The sequence below is a fragment of the Herpailurus yagouaroundi genome, unplaced genomic scaffold, assembly GCF_014898765.1.
Source record: "Herpailurus yagouaroundi ecotype Mexico unplaced genomic scaffold, PumYag 182, whole genome shotgun sequence".
In the NCBI taxonomy this organism is placed as follows: Eukaryota; Metazoa; Chordata; class Mammalia; order Carnivora; family Felidae; genus Herpailurus; species Herpailurus yagouaroundi.
Genome location: NW_024412413.1, coordinates 5507528 through 5528047, shown reverse-complemented (window position 1 = coordinate 5528047; position 20520 = coordinate 5507528). Strand labels below are relative to the sequence as shown.

The window sequence follows — 20520 nt, the reverse complement described above, 5'->3', positions numbered from 1 at the left end:
GGAGGGGTTTCCCTGATTACCCCATCTGCATCGTCCTCCACACTCTCTCATCAAGGCCAGTCCTTCCCCTGCGCCGCACTCACCACGGCTGGGAGTCACGCTTGCATTTGAGAAATGACAACCTCCGTTATAGCCTCCATGAAATAAAACAGAACTTCTACACCACTGAACTCCCAGCCCCAGAGTACCCAACACATGACTGTGGTTCCAGAAGTGTTTCTCAAATTAATGAGTGAAGGATTTTCACAGCCCTGTCATTCAACGTCACTCTCCTCCCAACACATACTGACACGCACACACTTGCACACGCACACGCACGCACGCACACACACGCACGTCTTCCCACTTCTGGGTCCCGTTTAGGGTCGTCACCCTCTTTCCCACCACCCAACACAGCAGTTTCAGTATCACCCATGATTCTCACTCTGGGCCCTTCCCCGAGCACTGGTGACCAGGGTCAAAAAGGTCTCAATTAACACCCAAGACCCTTATGACTGTTCTGCGTCTCCCTTCCCTGCTAGGCTCTTAACTTCATGACAGCAGGGGCCACGTCTGATTACGGTGTCCAAAACACAATGGACGTTGAGTTTAACTGATCCTAGTGCTGTGGTTGTGTGGTAACCTCTATCAGCACGAATGCCTGGCTGCTCCCAAACACAGATCTAAAGAAAAAGCTTACACCATTTTGTTTGTAACGTGCTTTCTCGATCACGAGCCCCAAAATCTCATTTCAGACGGTGGCTCAGAAATCCACTCTCACCTAATGACCGTTCTCAGACTCCCCAACACCTAACACGACGACACAGCTACGGCAACAGGCCACAGCCAAGTTGTGTCAGAAGACCTGCCCGCGCTGGCTGTCAAACAGCTGTTCCCAGCTCAAAACCTGTTTCGCTGGCAGCCTTTTCAAATGCACGAGCTGGAAACTAGTACGCTCTCTCCTCCAGCTCCCGGGAGCAGACAAGGAGCGGTTAACATATCCTATTTTTATAGTGCTGCCGGGCCCAAGCAAGTCCTCAGATGCTGGCAAAGCTGGTTTCCCGCTTGAGCTCTCGGCAAGGGAAAGTTTTGCTTCTGCCGCCACCTATGGGGGAAACCGAGCGCGTGGCCACCAGCAAACCTGCACCCACGGCCCCCGTGGCAAGGCAGGCTCCATGGTGCTCCATGGTTTTCCGATGGCCCCAGACTCGTCAAATATTTGTAGTCGTGTTGAGCACCAAATTAAGGGCCTTCGGCTTTAAAACGCATAAGTTGAGGGGCACCCAGTGGCTCGGTCGGTTGAGCATCCGACTTGGGCTCAGGTCACGATCTTGTGGTTTGTGAGTTCGAGCCCCACATCGGGCTCTGTTTTGACAGCTCAGAGCCCGGAGCCTGCTTCCAATTCTGCGTCTCCCTCTCTCTCTGCCCCTTGCCTGCTCATGCTCTGTCTCTGTCTCTCAAAAATAAATAAACATTAAAAAAATTTTTTTAAATAAAATGAATAAGCTGATACTTGCTGATATGACAAATATGCAAGTCCCTAGACAATTTCGGCACAAAAAATCAGCATTTGGTATGTGCCTGCTGCATGAATGACTGGCCCCAACCAGACAGGACTGATAACGGTATCATTAACAGCCAGTAAAGCACCCTTCTCTCAAAGCCTTACGCCCGGCACGGTACTGTGAACTTGAGCCACACGCCCGAGCAGCGTCTCACCTGGCCTTGGTACTGCAGGACTTGGTGCTGTTGACCGTGGCAACATTCGTCTGAGGGCTATTTCGTCTCATTTCCTTCAAAATTAACTACTTCGGAAACTGTGGGTTCTGAAAAATTCGAGAGCAAGGAGTTAGCACAGATTGGCAGGCAGATTTTCTCGTTTAGCCTATCGAGCCACAAGAGTGGAGCCTGTGGGTCCGTAAAATCATCAGGTGATTTTGCAGGCGACTGGAGAATCGTGTCAAAAGCCTCAGGCAGGTCCTCCGCGTGAATTCATACTAAACTGTAGGCTTCCCGGGGGAGCTATGTCAGCCCTGTAGGCACATCACTAACCTGCCTGTGTCCAGATCACACACCCTCTAGCTTCCTCACAGCAGCCAAAATAAACATTTTAAAGTGCCGACATCCTCGTGTCTCCTCCTTGCTGGAAAAACTCCCAACTGCTTCCGGGGTGCTGGGGTGGCTCAGCTGGTTAAGCATTCGACTCTTGCTTTCAGATCAGCTCGTGACCTCTCACGGTTCATGGGCTCAAGCCCGGCATCAGGCTCTGCACTGACAGTGCACAGCCTGCTTGGGATTCTCTCTCTCTGCCCTCCCCCGCTCATGCTCCGCTCGCTCTCTCTCTCTCTCTCTCCCTCTCTTAAAAGAAAACTTAAAGAAACAAAAACAAAAGAACGGCAACTGTTTCCTGTTGTCCTTAGGATTAAAACCAAAGCCCTCAATGGTGTCGCAAAACCCTGTGGGACAGCCCTTGCCTGCTCCTCCATCGGTCTCCCTCTCCCCAGTTCCTTGAGCCTCAGCCACAGAAGCCTTTGGCCGTCTGTGTGATGTGGCCTATCCTGCACGGAAGCTCTGTTTTCAGAGCCATAGCCCCCCACCTAGACCACTCGCCCTTCGCATTAGGGTCTGCCTAATGCTCTCCTCCTCCTCCCAAAGATCAGTGGTCCTCAAACTCCAGTGACCGTCAGAACCACTTGGAGGGCTTGTTAGGAACCGATCCCCGGGCGCCAGCTCCAGGTCCTGATCCTAGGTCTAGATCCTGGGGAGGGTGGGGCCTGAGAATTCACCTCACTGGAAAGTTCCCAGGGGCCGCTGCTGCCCAAGACCAAGGCCACAGATGCAGTCTTCCTTGGCACCCCCACACTAGGCCACACCCCCCTTACACACACGCACGACCTCTGTTGTCCTTTACAGCCCTTAGCCCAGTTTGTCATGAGTATTCAGTTAATGCTTGTCTCGTAGACTTTAAGTTCCAAAAAAGCAAGGGCCGGGTTAATTTGTGTGATCGGTACAGCCTCAGGTCCCGGTGTAGGGACTAGCGGTCAGGGGCGTTCAGATTCACTGAGTGAACAAATGAATTTGCTTCCACTCCTGAACCTTGGTAAGTTACGGCAGAAATCCCTGCCTTTGACTCTGGCCTCCAGCTCTCTTTCTGAGCGGCTGGCGAGGATGGTCAAGTTTACTTGCAAAACACTCTTCGGTCTTTTCCTTGCCCCATTCCATCCCTCCATCACTGCTCCATTCATCCTCGCTCATCTGGGTTACAGAAATAGCCCCGCACATCACTTCCAGATCCCACCTTCTCCCTCCAACCCGTCTCCTCTGTTGCCAGGATTTCTCTTTCTAGCGCACTGATATAGTTGTGTGGCTCCCTGGCTTAAAAATGTACAATGTGAGGGCGCCTGGGTGGCGCAGTCGGTTAAGCGTCTGACCTCAGCCAGGTCACGATCTCGCGGTCCGTGAGTTCGAGCCCCGCGTCAGGCTCTGGGCTGATAGCTCAGAGCCTGGAGCCTGTTTCAGATTCTGTGTCTCCCTCTCTCTCTGCCCCTCCCCTGTTCACGCTCTGTCTCTCTCTGTCTCAAAAATAAATAAACGTGGGGCGCCTGGGTGGCGCAGTCGGTTAAGCGTCCGACTTCAGCCAGGTCACGATCTCACGGTCCGTGAGTTCGAGCCCCGCGTCAGGCTCTGGGCTGATAGCTCAGAGCCTGGAGCCTGTTTCCGATTCTGTGTCTCCCTCTCTCTCTGCCCCTCCCCCATTCATGCTCTGTCTCTCTCTGTCCCAAAAATAAATAAATGTTGAAAAAAAATTTTTAAAAAAAATGTACAATGTGAAACTATACATGTGTTAGAATCTCATAGAACTACGTACCGAGAGAAAACACGTCAAACTAGTGAGACCTGAATACAGCCCATAGTTTAGCCACTAGTACAGTCCCAATGGCGTTATCCTGATTTTGATCACTGTACTACGACTACTTGGTAAGGTGTTATCACGGTGCGGCGGGTTAGGGGGGGCACCGGGGTGCACAGAGGAACTCTCTGTACTGATTCTGTAACAGATTTGCGAGTCTAAAATTATGAAGTTTAAAAAAGAAAAAAAAAAAACCTACACTACTTCTCCAGGGTTATCTGAGCTGAAACCAAACTCTTAACTGTGGTGACAGGATCATTCCCATCATTAATATGCCGGCCCCCCGCAACCAGCAGATCCCAGCGCTCCACGCGGGCGGCATCATCAGGCAGCACTCGGAACGCGCCGTGTCGTTCCTCACCTCTGAGTTCTGGTTCACGCTTTTGCTAGGATTTCCCTCCACCTCTCCTGCCTGCACGCTGCGATTCATCTTTCAAGATTGAGGGTGCAGCCCCTCCTTCATGAGGCCTTCCTTCCTGTCTTCCTTAAACAAAACTACTCATGCTTTTATGGAGAATCTGGTCTCACAGTTTTGTTTTACCAATTGTTTGATTTACTCAAGACAGGGGCGCTGGGTGGCTCAGTCCATTAAGCGTCAGACTCTTGACTTCGGCTCAGGTCATGGTCTCACGGTTCATGGACTTGAGCCCCGCATCAGGCTCGGCACTGGCAGCATAGAGACTACTTAGGATTCTCTCTCTCCCTCTCTCTCTCTCTCTCTCTCTCTCTCTCTCTCTCTCTCTCTGCCTCTCCCCCACTTGTGATCTCTCTGTCTCTGTCTCTCTCTCAAAATACATAAATAAACTTGAAATAAACATAAAGAAAAGGACAAAAAGGTCAAAGGCACCATAATTCCATTCCTTTGCTGTGGGGCCAGCTGGGACCAAAACTATAAAGTATTATCGCCTCCCGGGCCATCACTCTAACCCTAACTCTATGTTCACTCTAATCCTCTGCTTCGGGGATCTTCTGTTGGCTGTGTACCTGTGTCCCCTGCCGGCTAGTGAGCCTCCCCAGTGGTGGGATTGGCCGACCTCCCCTCTTGACACCCGGCGCCTACCACGCAGCCTGGTACACGGTGAGCTTCGTTCGCGATGGACCACGGCGGACACCTAGTGCTGCGAGGGCAAGAAAGCTAAGCTAATTTGACCCTTGATTCTGAAAGCTGAACAGGGCCCTCCCTGAGTCTGAGCACGGCGCTCTGATGTGGTCTGTGTAGGTCGCCTCTGGCTACACGCCACCCTCAGTTTGGGCTCTCAACAGAGAACTCCGAGACATTAATTAATGACTTCAGGACTCGGTGAGGTAGAGATTAAGACGCATTACGAAACCAATGCGCCCACACAAGCACCAAGTGACGAGCCATCAAATACACTCCTGACCGCTGGCAAACACAATCAGAGGGCTGTTTCACTGATACGTGTGTTTATTTGCCAGATAAGTATTAATGTCCAGTTTTTAACAGATGCTATTTATATCTGAATCATAACAAAAGTGCCATCCATCTGCCTTGGCACCCGAAGAAAACATAATTCAACACAAGAGTAAGAAATGTGCACAGCCAAACAGAAATGGCATCAGAAGCAAAAACTGTTGGAACTGGTATCGTGGGGAGGAGTGGCGGAGGGGGGGGGGGGCGGGGGGAGGAGATTGTCACTTGGAAAAAGTTGCAAGCAACACAAAAGATTTTGGCAGTTAAGTCCGAATACTTGAGAAAAATCTTCTTGTCTAATCTGATTATCATATGGATGTTTTATTATATTTTGGAACACATACCCTAGAAAGTTCCCTTTTTAGCCTTCCACACATTCAGTTATTTACTGAGCATCTATACTTTTGGACAATGGGAAAAACAAAGAGTTTAGAGTCAAGAGGACTTAGGGTCAAGGTCGTTCCACTATCCACCGTCCAACTTGCAAGTTAATTAACCTCCTCCTGACCCAGTTTCCTCATCTGAAAAATGGAAGTAACACATCTCTTTAAAGGAAATATTCTTTTGTCTCCAAAGTTTTTAATGTTTCTTTATTTTTGAGAGAGAGGGAGAACGAGCAGGGGAGGGGCAGAGGATTTGAAGCAGGCTCTAGGCTCTGAGCTGTCAGCACAGAGTCCGACGCGGGGCTCGAAACCACGAACTGCGAGATCGTGACCTGAGCTAAAGTAGGACACTTAACTGCCTGAGCCACCCAGGCGCCCCTTTAAAGCAGGTATTCTTAACCTAGGATCTAGGGAAGCGGTCCACCCGTGTGCTTTGGTGGCTCTTCAAACCCTCAGAGATTAAACATAAAAGCGCTATGAGATGATTTTTCTAGGGGATATGTTACTTTCACCAGCTTCTTAAAAGGCAGGTGAACCAACAATGCTCAAGTGCCGCCGCTCTACAAGCTGTGGAAGCGTCACGGAAAACGTATCTAAAGCACCTGACACACAGTAGGCTGTGTTCCTCATTTGGCAGCTGCTATTATTTTTAGGTCTTGGAAACGCACAGCAACCTGAATCAGAGACAGCACAGGGCGGAAGACATAGACAGTTACAGCGTAAGGTGCTGAGTGTCTTCATGGGGTTTTATAAAACCGTGAAAGGAGGGTAAACCGAAGTCAGTCCAGAAAAAAAACCCAGTAATAGACAGTGACAGGGTGGAGGCACCAAAGGTATCAGGGTGGGGACGTGACCATCACCGCGGGGTCCTCGATGCCTAGACAGGCCCTGGCATACGGCAGGGGCTCAATGAAGAACTGTTAAGAGCAAACAAAGACTGGAACCACCCCAGGGGACAGGGCAGCAGCGTTTACAAAGTCCTGGAGGCAGGGGGAGGGCGGGGGGGACATTCGGAAGGTGTTACTGAAAACTGTTACCGTTCAGAGCACTTTCATTCCAAATATTCCTTCAAGTGTGAGAGTCCCTACTCTCTCCCTAGCTGGTTAGGACCCCGGGCCTGCAACTGAACCATCTGGTAGCAATCGAGCCCTGCCCAGGTTTTACGATGAAGACCTACACGTCAGAAAAGCTTTAGTTTTCCAGAGGAATGAAAATGTTTTCTTTGGCCAAAATGAATTCAACTTCTCTTTTTTTTTTAATTCTCCTTTTTCTTGAGTCGACAAGAAGTTCACGACTAAATCCGCAGCCCAACTGTATTAACCAGTATGGACAATCAGAGTATTTTTCTCTCCTCCAGATGTTACTTTACTATTCTATTTGTATTCTCCATGATCCTGACTTACGTGTTTTTAGTTTACCGTATCACATGCATTCTTACAAATCATCTCAAAGCCTTAGGGGATTTACGGAGTATATAAATATTTGAGGGCTAGAGCACTGGTCAGGAACACACAGGTCCTACTGTCAGGCAATCCTGGAGTAGAAGGCACCCTCCACCATTTATGTGCTTGGAAGGCCCTTAACTTCTCTGAGTTCCTATTGCTTTATCCATAAAACGGGAAAAGTTAACCGTGCCCTTTTGTAAGCAGGGGGTAAGAACTAAATTTAAAAATGGATGTGAGGCCCCCAGGCTGTGCCTGGAACACAGTAAGTGCTCAATAAGTATTAGCCAGGAGTACCAGCACTTTCGGGCCAGTAGTAGGAGAAGTCATAAAAGTGCAGGGACGCCTGGGTGGCTCAGTTGGCGAAGCATCTGACTCTTGATTTCGTTTCAGGTCAAGATCTCACGGTTCCTGGGATGGAGCCCCGCATCAGGCTCTGCGCTGACAGCATGGAACCTGCTTGAGATTCTCTCTCTCTGCCCCCTCCCTACTCTCAAAAACAAATAAATAAACTTAAAAAAAAAAAAAAGAGAAGGCATAAAACTGCAAATAAATGGAGAGAGAAAAAATAGTAACAGTAGCACCCGCAACAAAGCAAACAAAAAAAGAGAGCAGTAAAAGGTCAAAACCAAGAGAAAAAAAAAAAAAAGGTGGAAAAAGAAGCTCTTTAGACCTGAAAAAATAACATATTTATAGGTTTTCTCTAAAGCCAGACTTTTCTCAAACAGATCCCTTTTCTTTACAGCTCCTCTTCCCAACGACATGGATATCCTGGCGAGTATCTTGTTGAAGGTGAATTAATACTGAAAAATTATACGGGCACCTGGGTGGCTCAGTCGGTTGAGCGCCCGACTTCGGCTCAGGTCATGATCTCGCAGTTTGTGAGTTCGAGCCCCGCGTCAGGCTCTGTGCTGGCAGCTGGGAACCTGGAGCCTGCCTCGCATTCTGAGTCTCCCTCTCTCTCTCTGCCCCTCCCCCGCTCAATGCTCCCTCTCGCTATGTCTCAAAAATAAATACAAACATTAAAAAACATTTTTTTTTAAAAAAGGAAAAATTACAAGAATCCCACCTCTATGAGCCTACATTTAAATACACTTCACAAAAAGGCCGGCTCGCTCCTGGTATTTAAAGGAAGAAAGCAGGGGCGCCTGGGTGGCGCAGTCGGTTAAGCGTCCGACTTCAGCCAGGTCACGGTCTCGCGGTCCGGGAGTTCGAGCCCCGCGTCGGGCTCTGCGCTGATGGCTCGGAGCCTGGAGCCTGTTTCCGATTCTGTGTCTCCCTCTCTCTCTGCCCCTCCCCCGTTCATGCTCTGTCTCTCTCTGTCCCAAAAATAAATAAAAAACGTTGGAAAAAAAAATTAAAAAAAATAAATAAATAAAGGAAGAAAGCAGCCAACCGTCAGCGGACGAAAGAAAGCGATGAAGGGACGGAGGTGGTGAACGTGGAATTTACTTACAGCATTTCGGAAAGCCCACCCATTTAGGGGCACACAGGACTCGAGGAACATTATTAAATTATTAAATTACTCTTTTTTGAAAGACAAGTGGGAGTCCTCTTAAGGGGCAAGGCATTCTGCGAGGCAGACTTTAAGAGGGAAGGAAACGGGAGACGGAGAAGGAAAGGATCGGGGTGCCCCAGACGGTGACCTTAAGCGCGCTCTTTGCAACAGGACGTTTCACAAAGTGCTTTCCGGACAAAATTCCGGAGGGAGGCAGGGATAACTGTGGGCGGTGCGAGGGGAAAAAAGAATGTTCTGGAAAGAGTTGGGGCTCTTTTTTGTTTGTTTTTTAACATGAGGCAAGTGCTGGGTTTGAATTCGGGTTCCGCGACTTCCTAGTTGTGTGAAGTCTGGACAACCCCCTTCACTCCACGGGGTCCAAGTCGCCCTCTACGGGGGGCAGGCAATGACACTCAAGAGCGCTGTGCGGGCAAATGACATAAGGGACATGAAACATTTTGTAAGTCGGAGTGACCGAAGGCAGTGCCACACACTTCCCGTGTGACCCACACACATCGGGGGGGGGGGGGGGAAGATGTCACTACCTTCCGCGTTGTGGTCCGTCTTCCCCAAATATGACGTCAGCCCACGGGGAGAGGACCGCGCTAGTCACCGCAGTAGCGCCAGGGCCGGCGACGGCGGCTGACACACGTGCTGAACGGGGTAAGCGAGTCACCAGCCCGAGGTCTCGTTTGCGGGAGGGAGGCTAGGCGTCTCGGAGGCGGGCGGCAGCCGTCTCAGGGCTGTGGGACCCTCGGAGCCGCCCGCCCCGGCCCTCCTCTCGCCCTCCGCTCGCGCGCGGGGTCCGGACGCCGTGGCCGCGCCGCCTTACCCGAGCCCCCTTCTCGATTCTCCGCCTCGCGGGGCCACAGCAGAGCGCGGGGACCCCAGGCCGCTCGGCCACAGAAGCCCAGCCCACTCGCCGGCTCTAGGACGCTGTTGCCCGAGCAACGGCGACACTCGTTGATTGGAATAGGAGTCTGCGCACCCGACAAGGAGAGCAGCTCCGATTGGCTAAGCCGGTAAGTGGAGGGGCGTGACCAGATCTGCCCGGTGCTCCGCCCCCGCGGGAGGAACTTCCGCCGGAAGCCTGAGGCTTCTGGGCGCGGGAACCCGCGGAGCGCCGGGGCGACGAGCGTCAGGGGAGAGGGTTTCTGCGACGTGGCCTTCGCGCGAGCTGGCGATCGGACTGGTCCCTCGGATCCGCTTCGAAGCGCGTGGCCAGAGAGAAGCCCGGCCCCACACGAGCGGCAGACTCCCGTGCCTGGAAGAGCCCAGCGTAGCCGCGCGGGGCCTGGGTCACGACGGAGGGAGGAGCGTCGGTGCGCGGCCCCGAGCACGTGCTGCGGCCTTGGCCAAAGGCAGTGCGCATGTATGGTTGCGCCCTGCGGGCCCCCAGGAGCCCGAAAGCCGCGAGGAGGCGGGACCAGCTTGCCCCTCCCTCCGCATTCTCCGCCCCGGGGCCGTGTGACCTGCACAGTCCCCCTGATTATTTCCAGTTTGCAGAAAGGAAGCCGAGGCTCAGAGCGGGGTCTTCTGTCCCGGGACACGCAGCTGGTCTATGGCAGAACCGGAGTTAGAACCAAGGCAGGCCAGGCCCTGCTCTCCGTTGTCGGGGAGAAGGGACCAGAGGGGCAGCCTTGCTGAGGAGCCCCCTGCACCCATTTCTGGCGGCGGCGAAGCGATCGTCCGCTGTCACGCTGGGCAACCTGACTGCACATCGCGGGGAAGCTGGTCTTCTTCTCACCGAGGGGTACTGCCATCTTCTCTTGCTCAGACCTCCCGCACCCTCCCTCCCCATCCCCGGCACCTGGCCTCACCTCCAGTCCCCTGGACTCCAAACGACTGGAGCACACTGTTGTCTCGCAGCCTCTTAGACGCCCATCTCTTCTGCCCTTCTTCCAGCCTCTCCACGTATGTCCTCAGTCCCACCCCCCACCCCCACCCCCACCCCCCAGTGGCCTTCTCAGAGACTTCATTGCTTAGGTCAGCCAGTGCTCAACAATGTGCCCTGGGAACCGCTGGCGGTCCTGAGACCCTTTCAGGGAGTCCATAATCGTCCAAACTGTTCCCATAGTAATACGAAGGTGGGACTCGCCTTTTCACTCTTACTTTCTCGTGAGGGGTGCGGTAGGGTTTTCTAGAAGCTACACGATGTGTGACACTGCAACAGATTGAATGCAGACGGAGATGGGAGATTCCAGCTGTCTTCTCTTAAGTCAGACATTAAAGAGATTTGCAAAAATACAAAACTGCCTCTCTTTTCACACACTTTGTTTTGGAAAGCATAATAATTTTTCATTAAAAAAAGTTCATGTGTAATGGGTTTCTTGCTATTTTAAATGAATTGGTAAACAAAATTCAAAATTCGTATCTGTTTTGTTTCTGATGTGGTAAATATTGATAGAACTCACAAAAACCAAAGCACTTTGGGGTCTTCAATTCTTTTAAGAGTGTAAATAGATCTGAGGCCAAAAGGTTTGGTCCTGAGAGCAAAAGGGCTTAGGTCATTGCCTCTCCCATAAAGGCCAAGGTCTCATTCCTCCTCCCTCCCCCCACCACCTCCTTCCCTCATAAAATATGCTCTAGTATCTGACATCTTAAAAAAAAAAAAAAATTATCTTCTAGCTTCTACCCCAACTCTCCGTAGAGTTATCTGTCCACACGGGTCTCTCAGTTACTATTCACTCTCCATCAGTTTTCCCAGAGGCATAGCTCCGTGACTCCCCGGTACCTGGTCAGTTTTCATGAATATTTCATCTGTCCCCGACTTTGCCTCCCTCGACCTCTCAGGAGCATTCAGCCCAGTGGGTCACCTTTCTACCTGAAACACTCTCTTACTGTTCCTCTGAAGCCATACAACCCTAGTTTCGCCCTAAATCACCAACTACTCAGTTCTCAGGCCCCACTCGTGATTTTTCCCCCTCTGGCTCTGACCTAGGTGGTGTTCTCACACTTATCCCCAGCTGCGACCCCTCCACTGGTATGAATCAGAGACTCCTCTGACTTCAGCCGTCCACACAGCCCTTGGTCCTCTGACCTCCCTGACTCTGGCCAACGTCAGTAAATGGCACCACTCAAAGCAGGAAACCTTGTCTTCCCTCGGCAAGATCATTGCCTCACCGCCCCCCCACCCCGCCCCGCCCCATCTAGTCCTTCAGCAAAGTCTTCTTGGTTCCATTGCCAGAGTATGTACACTGTGATCTCACTCAACCATTGTCACCAGCCTCACCAGCACGACCCCGCCTAATGAGGACAAAATGTAGACAGAGCCTTTCCTGTGGTTCCCAAGGGAAAGGCAAGGCAGGGTCAGCAGGCTTAACATTGGCTACTTGGAGTAATTTTGGCAAGATCTTTACTATCTGTAGAAATTAGCTAACCTTGGGAGGGACAGTCACTCCAGTGTGAGCAAGGCCCCGAGATGGCAAAGCATCAGGAAACAGAAAAAATTTTTTAAACAGGAAAAAAAACATGTCTAACCATTCATCTGTTGATGGGCACTATCAACTTGTTTCTTTTGGCTACAATCAATAATGCTGCTATGAACATTGGCATACGAGTCTCTGAGTCCGTCTTTTCAATTTTTAGGGGTGTATTTCTCGGAGTGGAATTACTGGGTTACGTGGCAATTCTCAGTTTAACTTTTACAGGAATCATGAAATTTTTTCCACAACGGCTACAGCATGTTACATTCCCATCAGCAGTGCACGAGGATTACGGTTTCTCCACATCCTCACCAACATTTGTCATTTTCTGGTTTGGGGGTTTGGTTTTATTCCGATGACAGCCATCCGTAGTAGCCTGAGGCAGTATCTCGCTGTGGCTTTGACTTGCATTTCCCTAAGTGATGTTGACCATCTTTTCACATGCTCATTGGCCATTTGTAGGTCTTCTTTGTAGAAATATTTATTCAAGTCCTTTACCTATTCTTAATGAGGTTGTCTTTTTATTGAGTTCTGGGAGTTACGCGTTCTGGATATTAAACCCTTATCAGCTGTGTCATTTGCAAATATTTTCTCCCATTCTGTGGGTTTTCTTTTCATTCTCTTGATAGGGTCTTTTCACGCACAAAAGTCTGTAACCGTGCTGAAGTGTATTGATTTTTTGAATTCCCTTTCTCAGTGTGTATTGTTCATATATAGGAAGATCGTTGCCGCTCTGTATGCTGACTTTATAGCCAGTGACTCTCATGGATCAGTTCCAGCTAATGCTAAGCATCTTTGGTATTTTTAACTTGCACAATCTTGTGTGTGTGACCTGCAAATGACTTTTATTTTTTCTTCTCTCATCCTTGTACTTTAGATTTGTTTTCTTTTTATTTTTTTAATGTTTTATTTATTTTTGAGACAGAGAGACAGAGCATGAGCAGAGAAGGGGCAGAGAGAGAGGGAGGCACAGAATCCGAAGCAGGCTCCAGGCTTCAAGCTGTCAGCACAGAGCTCCACACGGGGCTTGAACCCACAAACTGTGAGATCATGACCCGAGCTGGAGTCGGATACTTAGCCGACTGAGCCACCCAGGTGACCCTAATGTGATGAATTTTTAATGTTGAAATTTCTTTGAATTCCAGGGGTAACTCTTTACTATTTTATATATCACTGGATTAAATTGGCTAATGTTTATTTAGGATGTTTGTCTATTTGACACCCCAAGTTTTATTGGGTTCACGGCCACACACACATTCATTTACGTGCCACCCGGGGGCGACTTCTGCTCTACGGTGCGGCGTGTAGCCGGTGAAGCATAGGCTGTGTGGCACACACGTCGACTCTCTGGCCCTCTGCAAAAACCAGTTTGCCAGTCTTTGGTCATTGTCATGAGAGGCCGTGACCAGCGACTTCCCTTTCTCTGTGATGCTCTGGTCAGATTTTAATACTGAGGTTATACTGGCCTCAGAGTAAGTTGGAAAGTGCTTCCACCTTCCCGGCTCTCCCAAAGCTCATGTGATATTTGCGTTTGGCTTCAATGTCGGGGGAAATTCACCGGCAAAGGTATTTTGTCCTAGCGGTTTCTTCGTGGGAGGTTTTTAATAATTGGTTTAAGTTCTGTGTTACTTACAAGACTATTCAGACTTTCTGTTTCTTCTTGTGTTTGTTTTGGCAACTTACGTTCTCCATATACTTTGTCTAGATCATCTTAATTGTCAAGCTTATCAGCACAACGTTGTTTATAACGTCCCCTTAGTACAGGGTCTGTAGGAGCTAGGGTGGCCAACCACCTTGCTTGCCAGGGGGTGGAGGGGTTTCCTGACACATGAGTCTTTCAGTGCAGACCTGAACAGTCCAGGCAGATTGGGACGGTCAGATCCAAAGAGACACCTTCTCTTTTTTTGGTTTATCAATTTTATTAGCCTTTTCAAAGAAAATCACGTCATTGATTCTTGCTCGTTATTTTTCCTTCTTTCTTTCCTTTGGATTTAAGTTGCTGCTCTCCTTTTCCTAGCATCTTGATATGAATATTTAAATCACTGGTTTTCACCCTTGTTTCTTTTCTAGGTCGTGGTTAAGGCTCTAAATCCCCCTCCAAGCATGAATGTACCTGCATCCTCCAAACGCTGATAGGATAGATCTTAATTAGCATTCAATTCAAAATCTGGCTTGAATTTCCATGGCGATGTCTCTGTTGACCCATGGTAGTACAGAGCTATATTAAACTACAGACAGTTGGGCATTTTCTAGCTGTATTTTTGTTATTGATTTCCGGCTTAGTTCCACTGTGGTCCAAGAAACACAAAGGTAAGATTTTGGTTTATTGAAATTGTTTGAGACTGACTTCCTGGCTCACCATATGACCAATTGTGGTAAATGTTAACACTCTTTTCTGAGGGGAAATTATAGGTGAAAAACTGGTAGCTGGCTGTGTGAGCAAACTGTTTAGTAGGGACTTAATAAATGTCCTTTGAGCTGATCTGAACTCAATTGTGAAGCAGATGATTGGGGCAACATAGCCAAGAATCAGGAAACTGAAAATCCTTATTTCCTTGAATACGGATGATTTTTTTTTCATGTATTTAAGTGACTAAATCAATCTGACATGAGGGGCACCTGGGTGTCTCAGTTGGTTAAGCATCCGACTTCAGCTCAGGTCATGATCTCGCAGCTCGTGAGTTTGAGCCCCACATGGGGCTCTGTGCTGACAGCCCAGAGCCCGGAGCCGGCTTCAGATTCTGTCTCCCTCTCTCTCTGCCCCTCTCCTGCTCATACTCTGTCTCTGTCTCGCTCTCTCTCAAAAATAAACATTAAAAAAAAAATCTGACATGAGGTTTTGTCATATAATTCTCTTTTCTTTTCCTTTTTTTCTTAAGAGCATCTTCACTCCAAAGCTTTTTCCCTGCTCCTGGAAACTTTTCACTTCCATGCAAAGAGTTAACTTAGGTGTTTTGTTTTTAACAAGATCTCAGTTCACCTCATTCGTTTATTGTCCTGATAAGCCCATAAAATGCTTTAGATTCCGTGTGATCTTTGTTCACACAGACCAGAGTTCTGTAATGGGATGGTGGCCCCAAGGAGTTTGTTGGAGATTTTCGGTCTTCCTTGACCATACCTTCCAAAGAATGCTGCCAGCTCCCTCAGATGTCCTACAGTGGGTCTCCTTTCAACAGGGCCGAACCTATCAACTTGGCCATGATACCTTCCAGCATCACTTAAATGTATAACGCTCCCTGCCCAAGAAACTGCTACAGTCCCCACTACTCATTCCCATGCAGGAATCTGCTGCTCAAAACCTTTCGTGATAATCTGGAGAAGCGAGCCATGGGAAGTTGTGGCGAAAATATTTTCACACTTACAACATCCAGCACACAGCTCATTCTATCAGCAATCAGGAGGAAACCTGGGGTCGTGGGGAGCTGTGTGGCAACAATCCTCTGTCCCTCCCTCCAGGTTTTGAGTGCTCATCACAATGACGTACGCCTTGGAGACTGGGCACTAAGACCGAGCCTGGAATTATTTCACAGTCATCAATCATGAGGTTATAAACGGAGGTTATGCCTTCAAAAGGAGAAATACACAGCAGGAGCCGATTAACCCCTAAGAAGTTAAGTACTGTTTTCCGCCTGGTCTATTAATAAAGAAGGAGGGAACAGCAAACACAGGGCAGAGAGACATGATGCATCTAAATGGGGGCTGAGGACATCCCTGGGAAATCTGCTACGAGAGATTTCTCTGACTACTGTCCTTTTCACGGCCTTGTAAGATGGACACCAGAGTCTCCTGAGCTGCCCTTCAAAGAAAAATAAAGAAAAACAAATGAGGGTATAAGTAGCTCCTTTGGAAAAGCTACCGTGGTTCTTTTTTTTCCTTTACTAAAATAGATGCTTTCTCTCTGATATTTACCTTGACAGCTGATGCAGCTTCTCATTTTAGTACAACCAGCCAGAAACTAAATTGTATTTTCTTTCTTTCTTTTTCTTTCTTTCTTTCTTTCTTTCTTTTCTCTCTCTCTCTCTCTCTCTCTCTCTTTCTCTCTTTCTCTCTTTCTTTCTTTTTAGGGAGAGCATGCGTCGGGGAAAGAGGCCGAGGGAGAGAGAGAAAATCTTAAGCAGGCTCTCTGCTCAGCGCAGAGCCTGATGGGGGCTCGATCCCACGACCCTGGGATCATGACCTGAGCCGAAATCAAGAGTCAGATGCTCACCCGACTGAGCCACCCAGGCGCCCCTAAATTTTACATTTTAGATACTGTCACTACAAATAATTGATCACTCTTTGTAAACAGGGGGTCATTCTCGTACCTACTCTAGGACTGCCCGTGGAGAAAGACTGTGCAGGCCCCGTGTAGCCTTTTCGCCGCTTTCGTTCCCCTCCGGTGTGCTGATCCACTCGTGAGCTCAGTTACGGGCTGTCTCCTTTCACGGAAACAGGGATCGAAATCCACTTACCTTGCTCCTGAACAAGATTCCGCGGTGTAGAACCCCGGCACTTAGAATCTTAACGCATCCCGCCCCCTGAACATTCCGTGACAGTAACGGCCCACCCTCCGGAATAAAGCAGCAGCTCGAAGCTAATTTCATGTCCCATACATCTGGGCAACCTGCAACCCCCCGCCAATCACAGGTAATTCTCTTCACTAAGAGCCAGGGTCTTGCGGCAGCTTGTAATTAGTGCTGTTTAGCATTTAATTTGCCTTTCGTTCGGGAACAAGCACGTACGGATGATGTGATAGGAACGGAGCGCCGCACTCAGCCGAGCGGTGAGAAGACGAACGGGCACCGTCCCTCCTTCCGTCGACTTGGGGCTGTGAATGGAGTCTTTGGCCAGGAAACCTGAGAAGTTACTCAGATATTTTCTTAACAAATGCAAACCAATATACGATTACAGGGGATTATCACTCCTTCGGAATTCAAGGCTCTAACGCCTGGCACGCTCCCTTCTGAGAATTCTTCTGAGACTCGTGGAGACGGGACATAGCAGTCCCCCAAGCTCCGGGCTGAGGGTGCTTCTGGCCTTCTCCCCTGGGGGGGCCCAAGTGGCGTAGAGACCCCAGACAGAGGCAGCCTCCGGCCACTGAAAGTCAGTCCGTCTGACATGACCAGCAGCCCTCCTGATGTCTCTGGTAAAATCAGAGGGGGCGCCCGGGTGGCTCAGCCGGTTTAGCATCTGACGTTGGTTCAGGCCATGATCCCACCGTTCGAGTTTGAGCCCCGCATCAGGCTCTGTGCGGACAGCTCAGAGCCTGGAGCCTGCTTCGGATTCTGCGTCTCCCTCTCTGTGCCTCTCTCTTTCTCTCTCGAAAAATAAACATTAAAAAATTTTTAAAAGAAATAGCAGGAAAGGCTTTTCCATGAGGCTAAATGGTCCATGAGAAGAGACCGTTGGAGAAGAGAGCGTTGGGCGTGTAGGTCAGGGCCCCTGAGCAGCACGGCCAGGCCAGAGGGGGCCTGTGCGGCGAGTAACAAATGACGTGCTTGCAGAACAAGGACCTGTGGAGGGGCGGCTGAATTCAGCAGACGGTGAGAGCGTTCCAGTCATCAAGGTTTCACCGACCGACCACCTCTTAGGAAGCTAACTTCTTTACCCCCAGGAAGAGACATGACCAGCCTCAAGAAGCAGGTGGTCACTGGGCCAAAGTAGCAGCCCTGGAAGTGGTGGGAGAGGGACATCGGGGTCCTTGGATTAGGACCCCACCTGTACCGAGCTCAAAGCCTAAATCGGCATCACCCACGTTGAGGAATGGCAATCCGGGCAGAGGGGAACAGCCTAAGTGGACACAGAGGTCCAAACGGCCAGTCGTTCTTGAGCACAGTGAGACGGGTTCCTAGCTGCTAATTGTATTTGGGATTTGTTTTTTTTCTGGAAATCACACATACCATGGAGTATAAAAGGGGAGAACTGAGAGACAGGAACACTAGGGGGAAAACAAGATTTCAACCAATCCACTTAAAAGTTTTTTGAGGATGCATAAATTGGAGGAGAGAGAGTCTTGCTGGCTCCGTTGAGAGTCTCTCCTTCTGCAGAGATGGCCTCGCTTGGGTATTTTAGGACTTCTGTTCCCAGCTGGCGCTCAACGCCATGGAGATATGCAAAGATGACAACTGTGAAGAGAAGAAAAATGCATTTTCTGGTTGATTTTTATATTTTAAACACATTTCGCATTCTCTGGTGCTTGAAGAATGCTTTTAATAGAGCACAGACTCCTTCCGTCAATGGTGAGGGACAGATTTAGGGACTGTGGCTCAGACATCCGGTGCCAAGTAGCTTGCAGGGATCCAAGCGTGAGAAGCAAGTTGTCATCTGATGTGTAGATTTGGCAAAGGCTCAGGGCGCCTTGGCGATGGTGCCCGTGGGCCCAAGCTTGTGTGGCAGGTGCACCGTGACGGGTTCTCTCTGCCCTTGCCGCAGAGTCCATGGCTGGCTCAAAGTTCACGGTCTCCCCCACTCGTCAGCTCCTCCTGGGTGGAGTCGACAGACGGTTTGACCGCCTAAGAGTCACAGACTGTTCGCACTGGGTGGAGCGTCGAGACCCCTGGGCTGAGACCTCCCCGTTAGGAGGTGAAAAGGGGCTCCCCCCCCGCCCCGTGGTCCCGGCGACACCCGGAATCGGGACCGGGTGCCCAACCCGGTCTAGTGTATCTTATTTCTTCCCACCTGCCATGCCTCCCGCTGGCCCCTGCCCTACCTACTCCCACCTGGTTCCAGACCCAACCCGCGGCCCTCCTCTTACATTAAGCAGTCCCCCTGCTGTCCTTGGTGTCACCTCTCCGTAGCGCCAGCTCTCTGCACCACGCCTTTGTTTCCCGTTTGCCGAGGCGACGTGCGTGTAAACGGGGCTGGGTTCCGCTGCGTGTACCAAGCAAGCTCGCTGAGCCCTGGACAAGCAGAAGAAACCTTAGAGACTGTTTACGACAAAACATCCATTTGGAAGAGACGGATCCTGAGGCTGAGAGAAGGCAGGTGGCTCGCCTGGGTCACGCAGCCAAACACAACTAAACCGGGACTCTAGAGCCGGGGTCCTCAGATCCCCCACCAGGCGTCTCGCTGTAGGTATCTATCTGGGTGGGAATGAGAGCAGGGTCCCCAGAGGACGTAACAGTGGGGTAAATTTGCAGGGGAGAGGCACTGACATCGGGTGTGTCTCCGGGACCCCCACCGGGGCATAGAGTAGATGCTCAAAAAACACCAAGGAAGGAGAAAGGAAGAGGGAGAAGCGTGGCCACCGAAGGGTCGACGCAGTTCTCAGGGGTCCTGTGTCTCCGGGCTTTGGGACAGAGGGAGGACAAGGGGAAGTATGGGCACCAGACAATCCATCCCCCAGTTACACCGACATTTGGGAAGCCAGTGAGTGGTCGGGAAGGATGTTCTGGAAGAGGAGAACACCACGGCCCACTGGCAGTAAAGAAAGAGGTGTATAGAGGCCGGGGCGGAGGCCCAGTGGGGCAGTTCAGGGTCAGGAGGCCAGCCTCGTTCTTGTTTGGGAAGACACAGCCTCTGAGGGCGCAGCCAGGAAGGTACAGGGCAGATGGCTCCCAGAAAAAGCAAAATCCACTCTGACCATGAAAGGTGTCACTCCCTTAGCAATTATTAGGCGCTGATTATATGTCAAACTCCAACCTAGGGAAAGACACAGCACGGCCCTGCTTTCGGGGTGTCACTGTCCATGGGGTGGGGGGGGAGACAGCTCTAGAGCAGTGAGGTGGGCGGGATGAGAGAGGAAAGCTGGGGGCACCAGGGAGCAGCGGGGATGCTCACACGCGAAGGCAGGGCTGGGGGTCCCAGCGGGCGGGGCCAGGCCAGGGCAGGGCCCGGAGGACGTGGCTGGACAGCACTGTCAGCAACGGAACGGCTGTCCCCAGAGGTGGCCAGCTTGTCAGGGACGGGAGGTCCGGCCGTCAGAGACGTCGGTGTCGGTGGGTAAGGCTGGATCCTCCGACCGACGAAAGTGCCACTCCAGTCTGCAAATGCTCGTTCTACAATGAAGGGTGGGCAATGATGCTGCACGGGAGGGGCTGGGACCAAACGCTACAGGAGAGCGATGGGCACCCGAGGACCTGACCTCCACCCATTTCAAACAGCAGTCACCGCTCAGGTGGTGGGAAAACTGTCCCGCACTTGGGACCTCCCAGGACAGACACTGGGCGCCCGGCCTGTATCCCCAGAGCTGAGGCCACAGGAGGGAGGGAGGGAGGGAGGGACCTCCCGGCTGTGGCCCGAGGAAGTCGGCCACCAGGGAGCGGCGCCGATGCTCCATCCCGCGGCCTGCGAAGGGGCGTGGCGGAGGGGGCGTGGCCACCAGGGGGGCGGTGCTGACGCTCCATCCCTGGTCCGAAGCCACCGCCTCCTGCTAGGTCCCCGCCATGAAGGGGGTATGGACGAAGATGGTCTCCACTGTGTAAATTGCGACACCGGCTCAAACCAGTCACGTGGCTGATCTGCTCCGATGGG

At 50.8% G+C, this 20520-nt stretch overlaps 1 protein-coding gene and 2 long non-coding RNA genes across 8 annotated transcripts in view; 1 reads left to right on the top strand and 2 right to left on the bottom strand.

Moving 5' to 3' along the window:
• EFCAB6 (EF-hand calcium binding domain 6) overlaps nucleotides 1-9564 on the bottom strand; it is a 249329-nt gene extending 239765 nt beyond the window's left edge. For 4 of the 6 annotated variants that reach the window (XM_040490604.1, XM_040490609.1, XM_040490606.1 and 1 more), the window contains exons 1-2: nucleotides 9190-9298; nucleotides 1699-1805 (exon numbers count right to left, since the gene is read on the bottom strand). In XM_040490604.1, the coding sequence (XP_040346538.1) occupies nucleotides 1699-1769 (71 nt within the window). In that variant the 5' untranslated portion in view covers nucleotides 1770-1805; nucleotides 9190-9298. Of the gene's footprint in view, nucleotides 1-1698; nucleotides 1806-9189; nucleotides 9299-9476 lie in introns of those variants that run through there. The other 2 variants (XM_040490605.1, XM_040490608.1) reach the window with 1 other exon arrangement.
• LOC121040214 (uncharacterized) lies at nucleotides 9224-10891 on the top strand. The gene is made up of 3 exons (XR_005795189.1): nucleotides 9224-9307; nucleotides 9517-9666; nucleotides 10144-10891. It is a non-coding gene; the product is annotated as an uncharacterized LOC121040214 (long non-coding RNA).
• Nucleotides 10892-17893: 7002 nt separating this feature from the next.
• Nucleotides 17894-20269, bottom strand: LOC121040210 (uncharacterized). The gene is made up of 2 exons (XR_005795188.1): nucleotides 18803-20269; nucleotides 17894-18173 (listed from the first exon to the last, which is right to left on the bottom strand). It is a non-coding gene; the product is annotated as an uncharacterized LOC121040210 (long non-coding RNA).
• Between the last annotated feature and the right edge of the window lie 251 nt (nucleotides 20270-20520).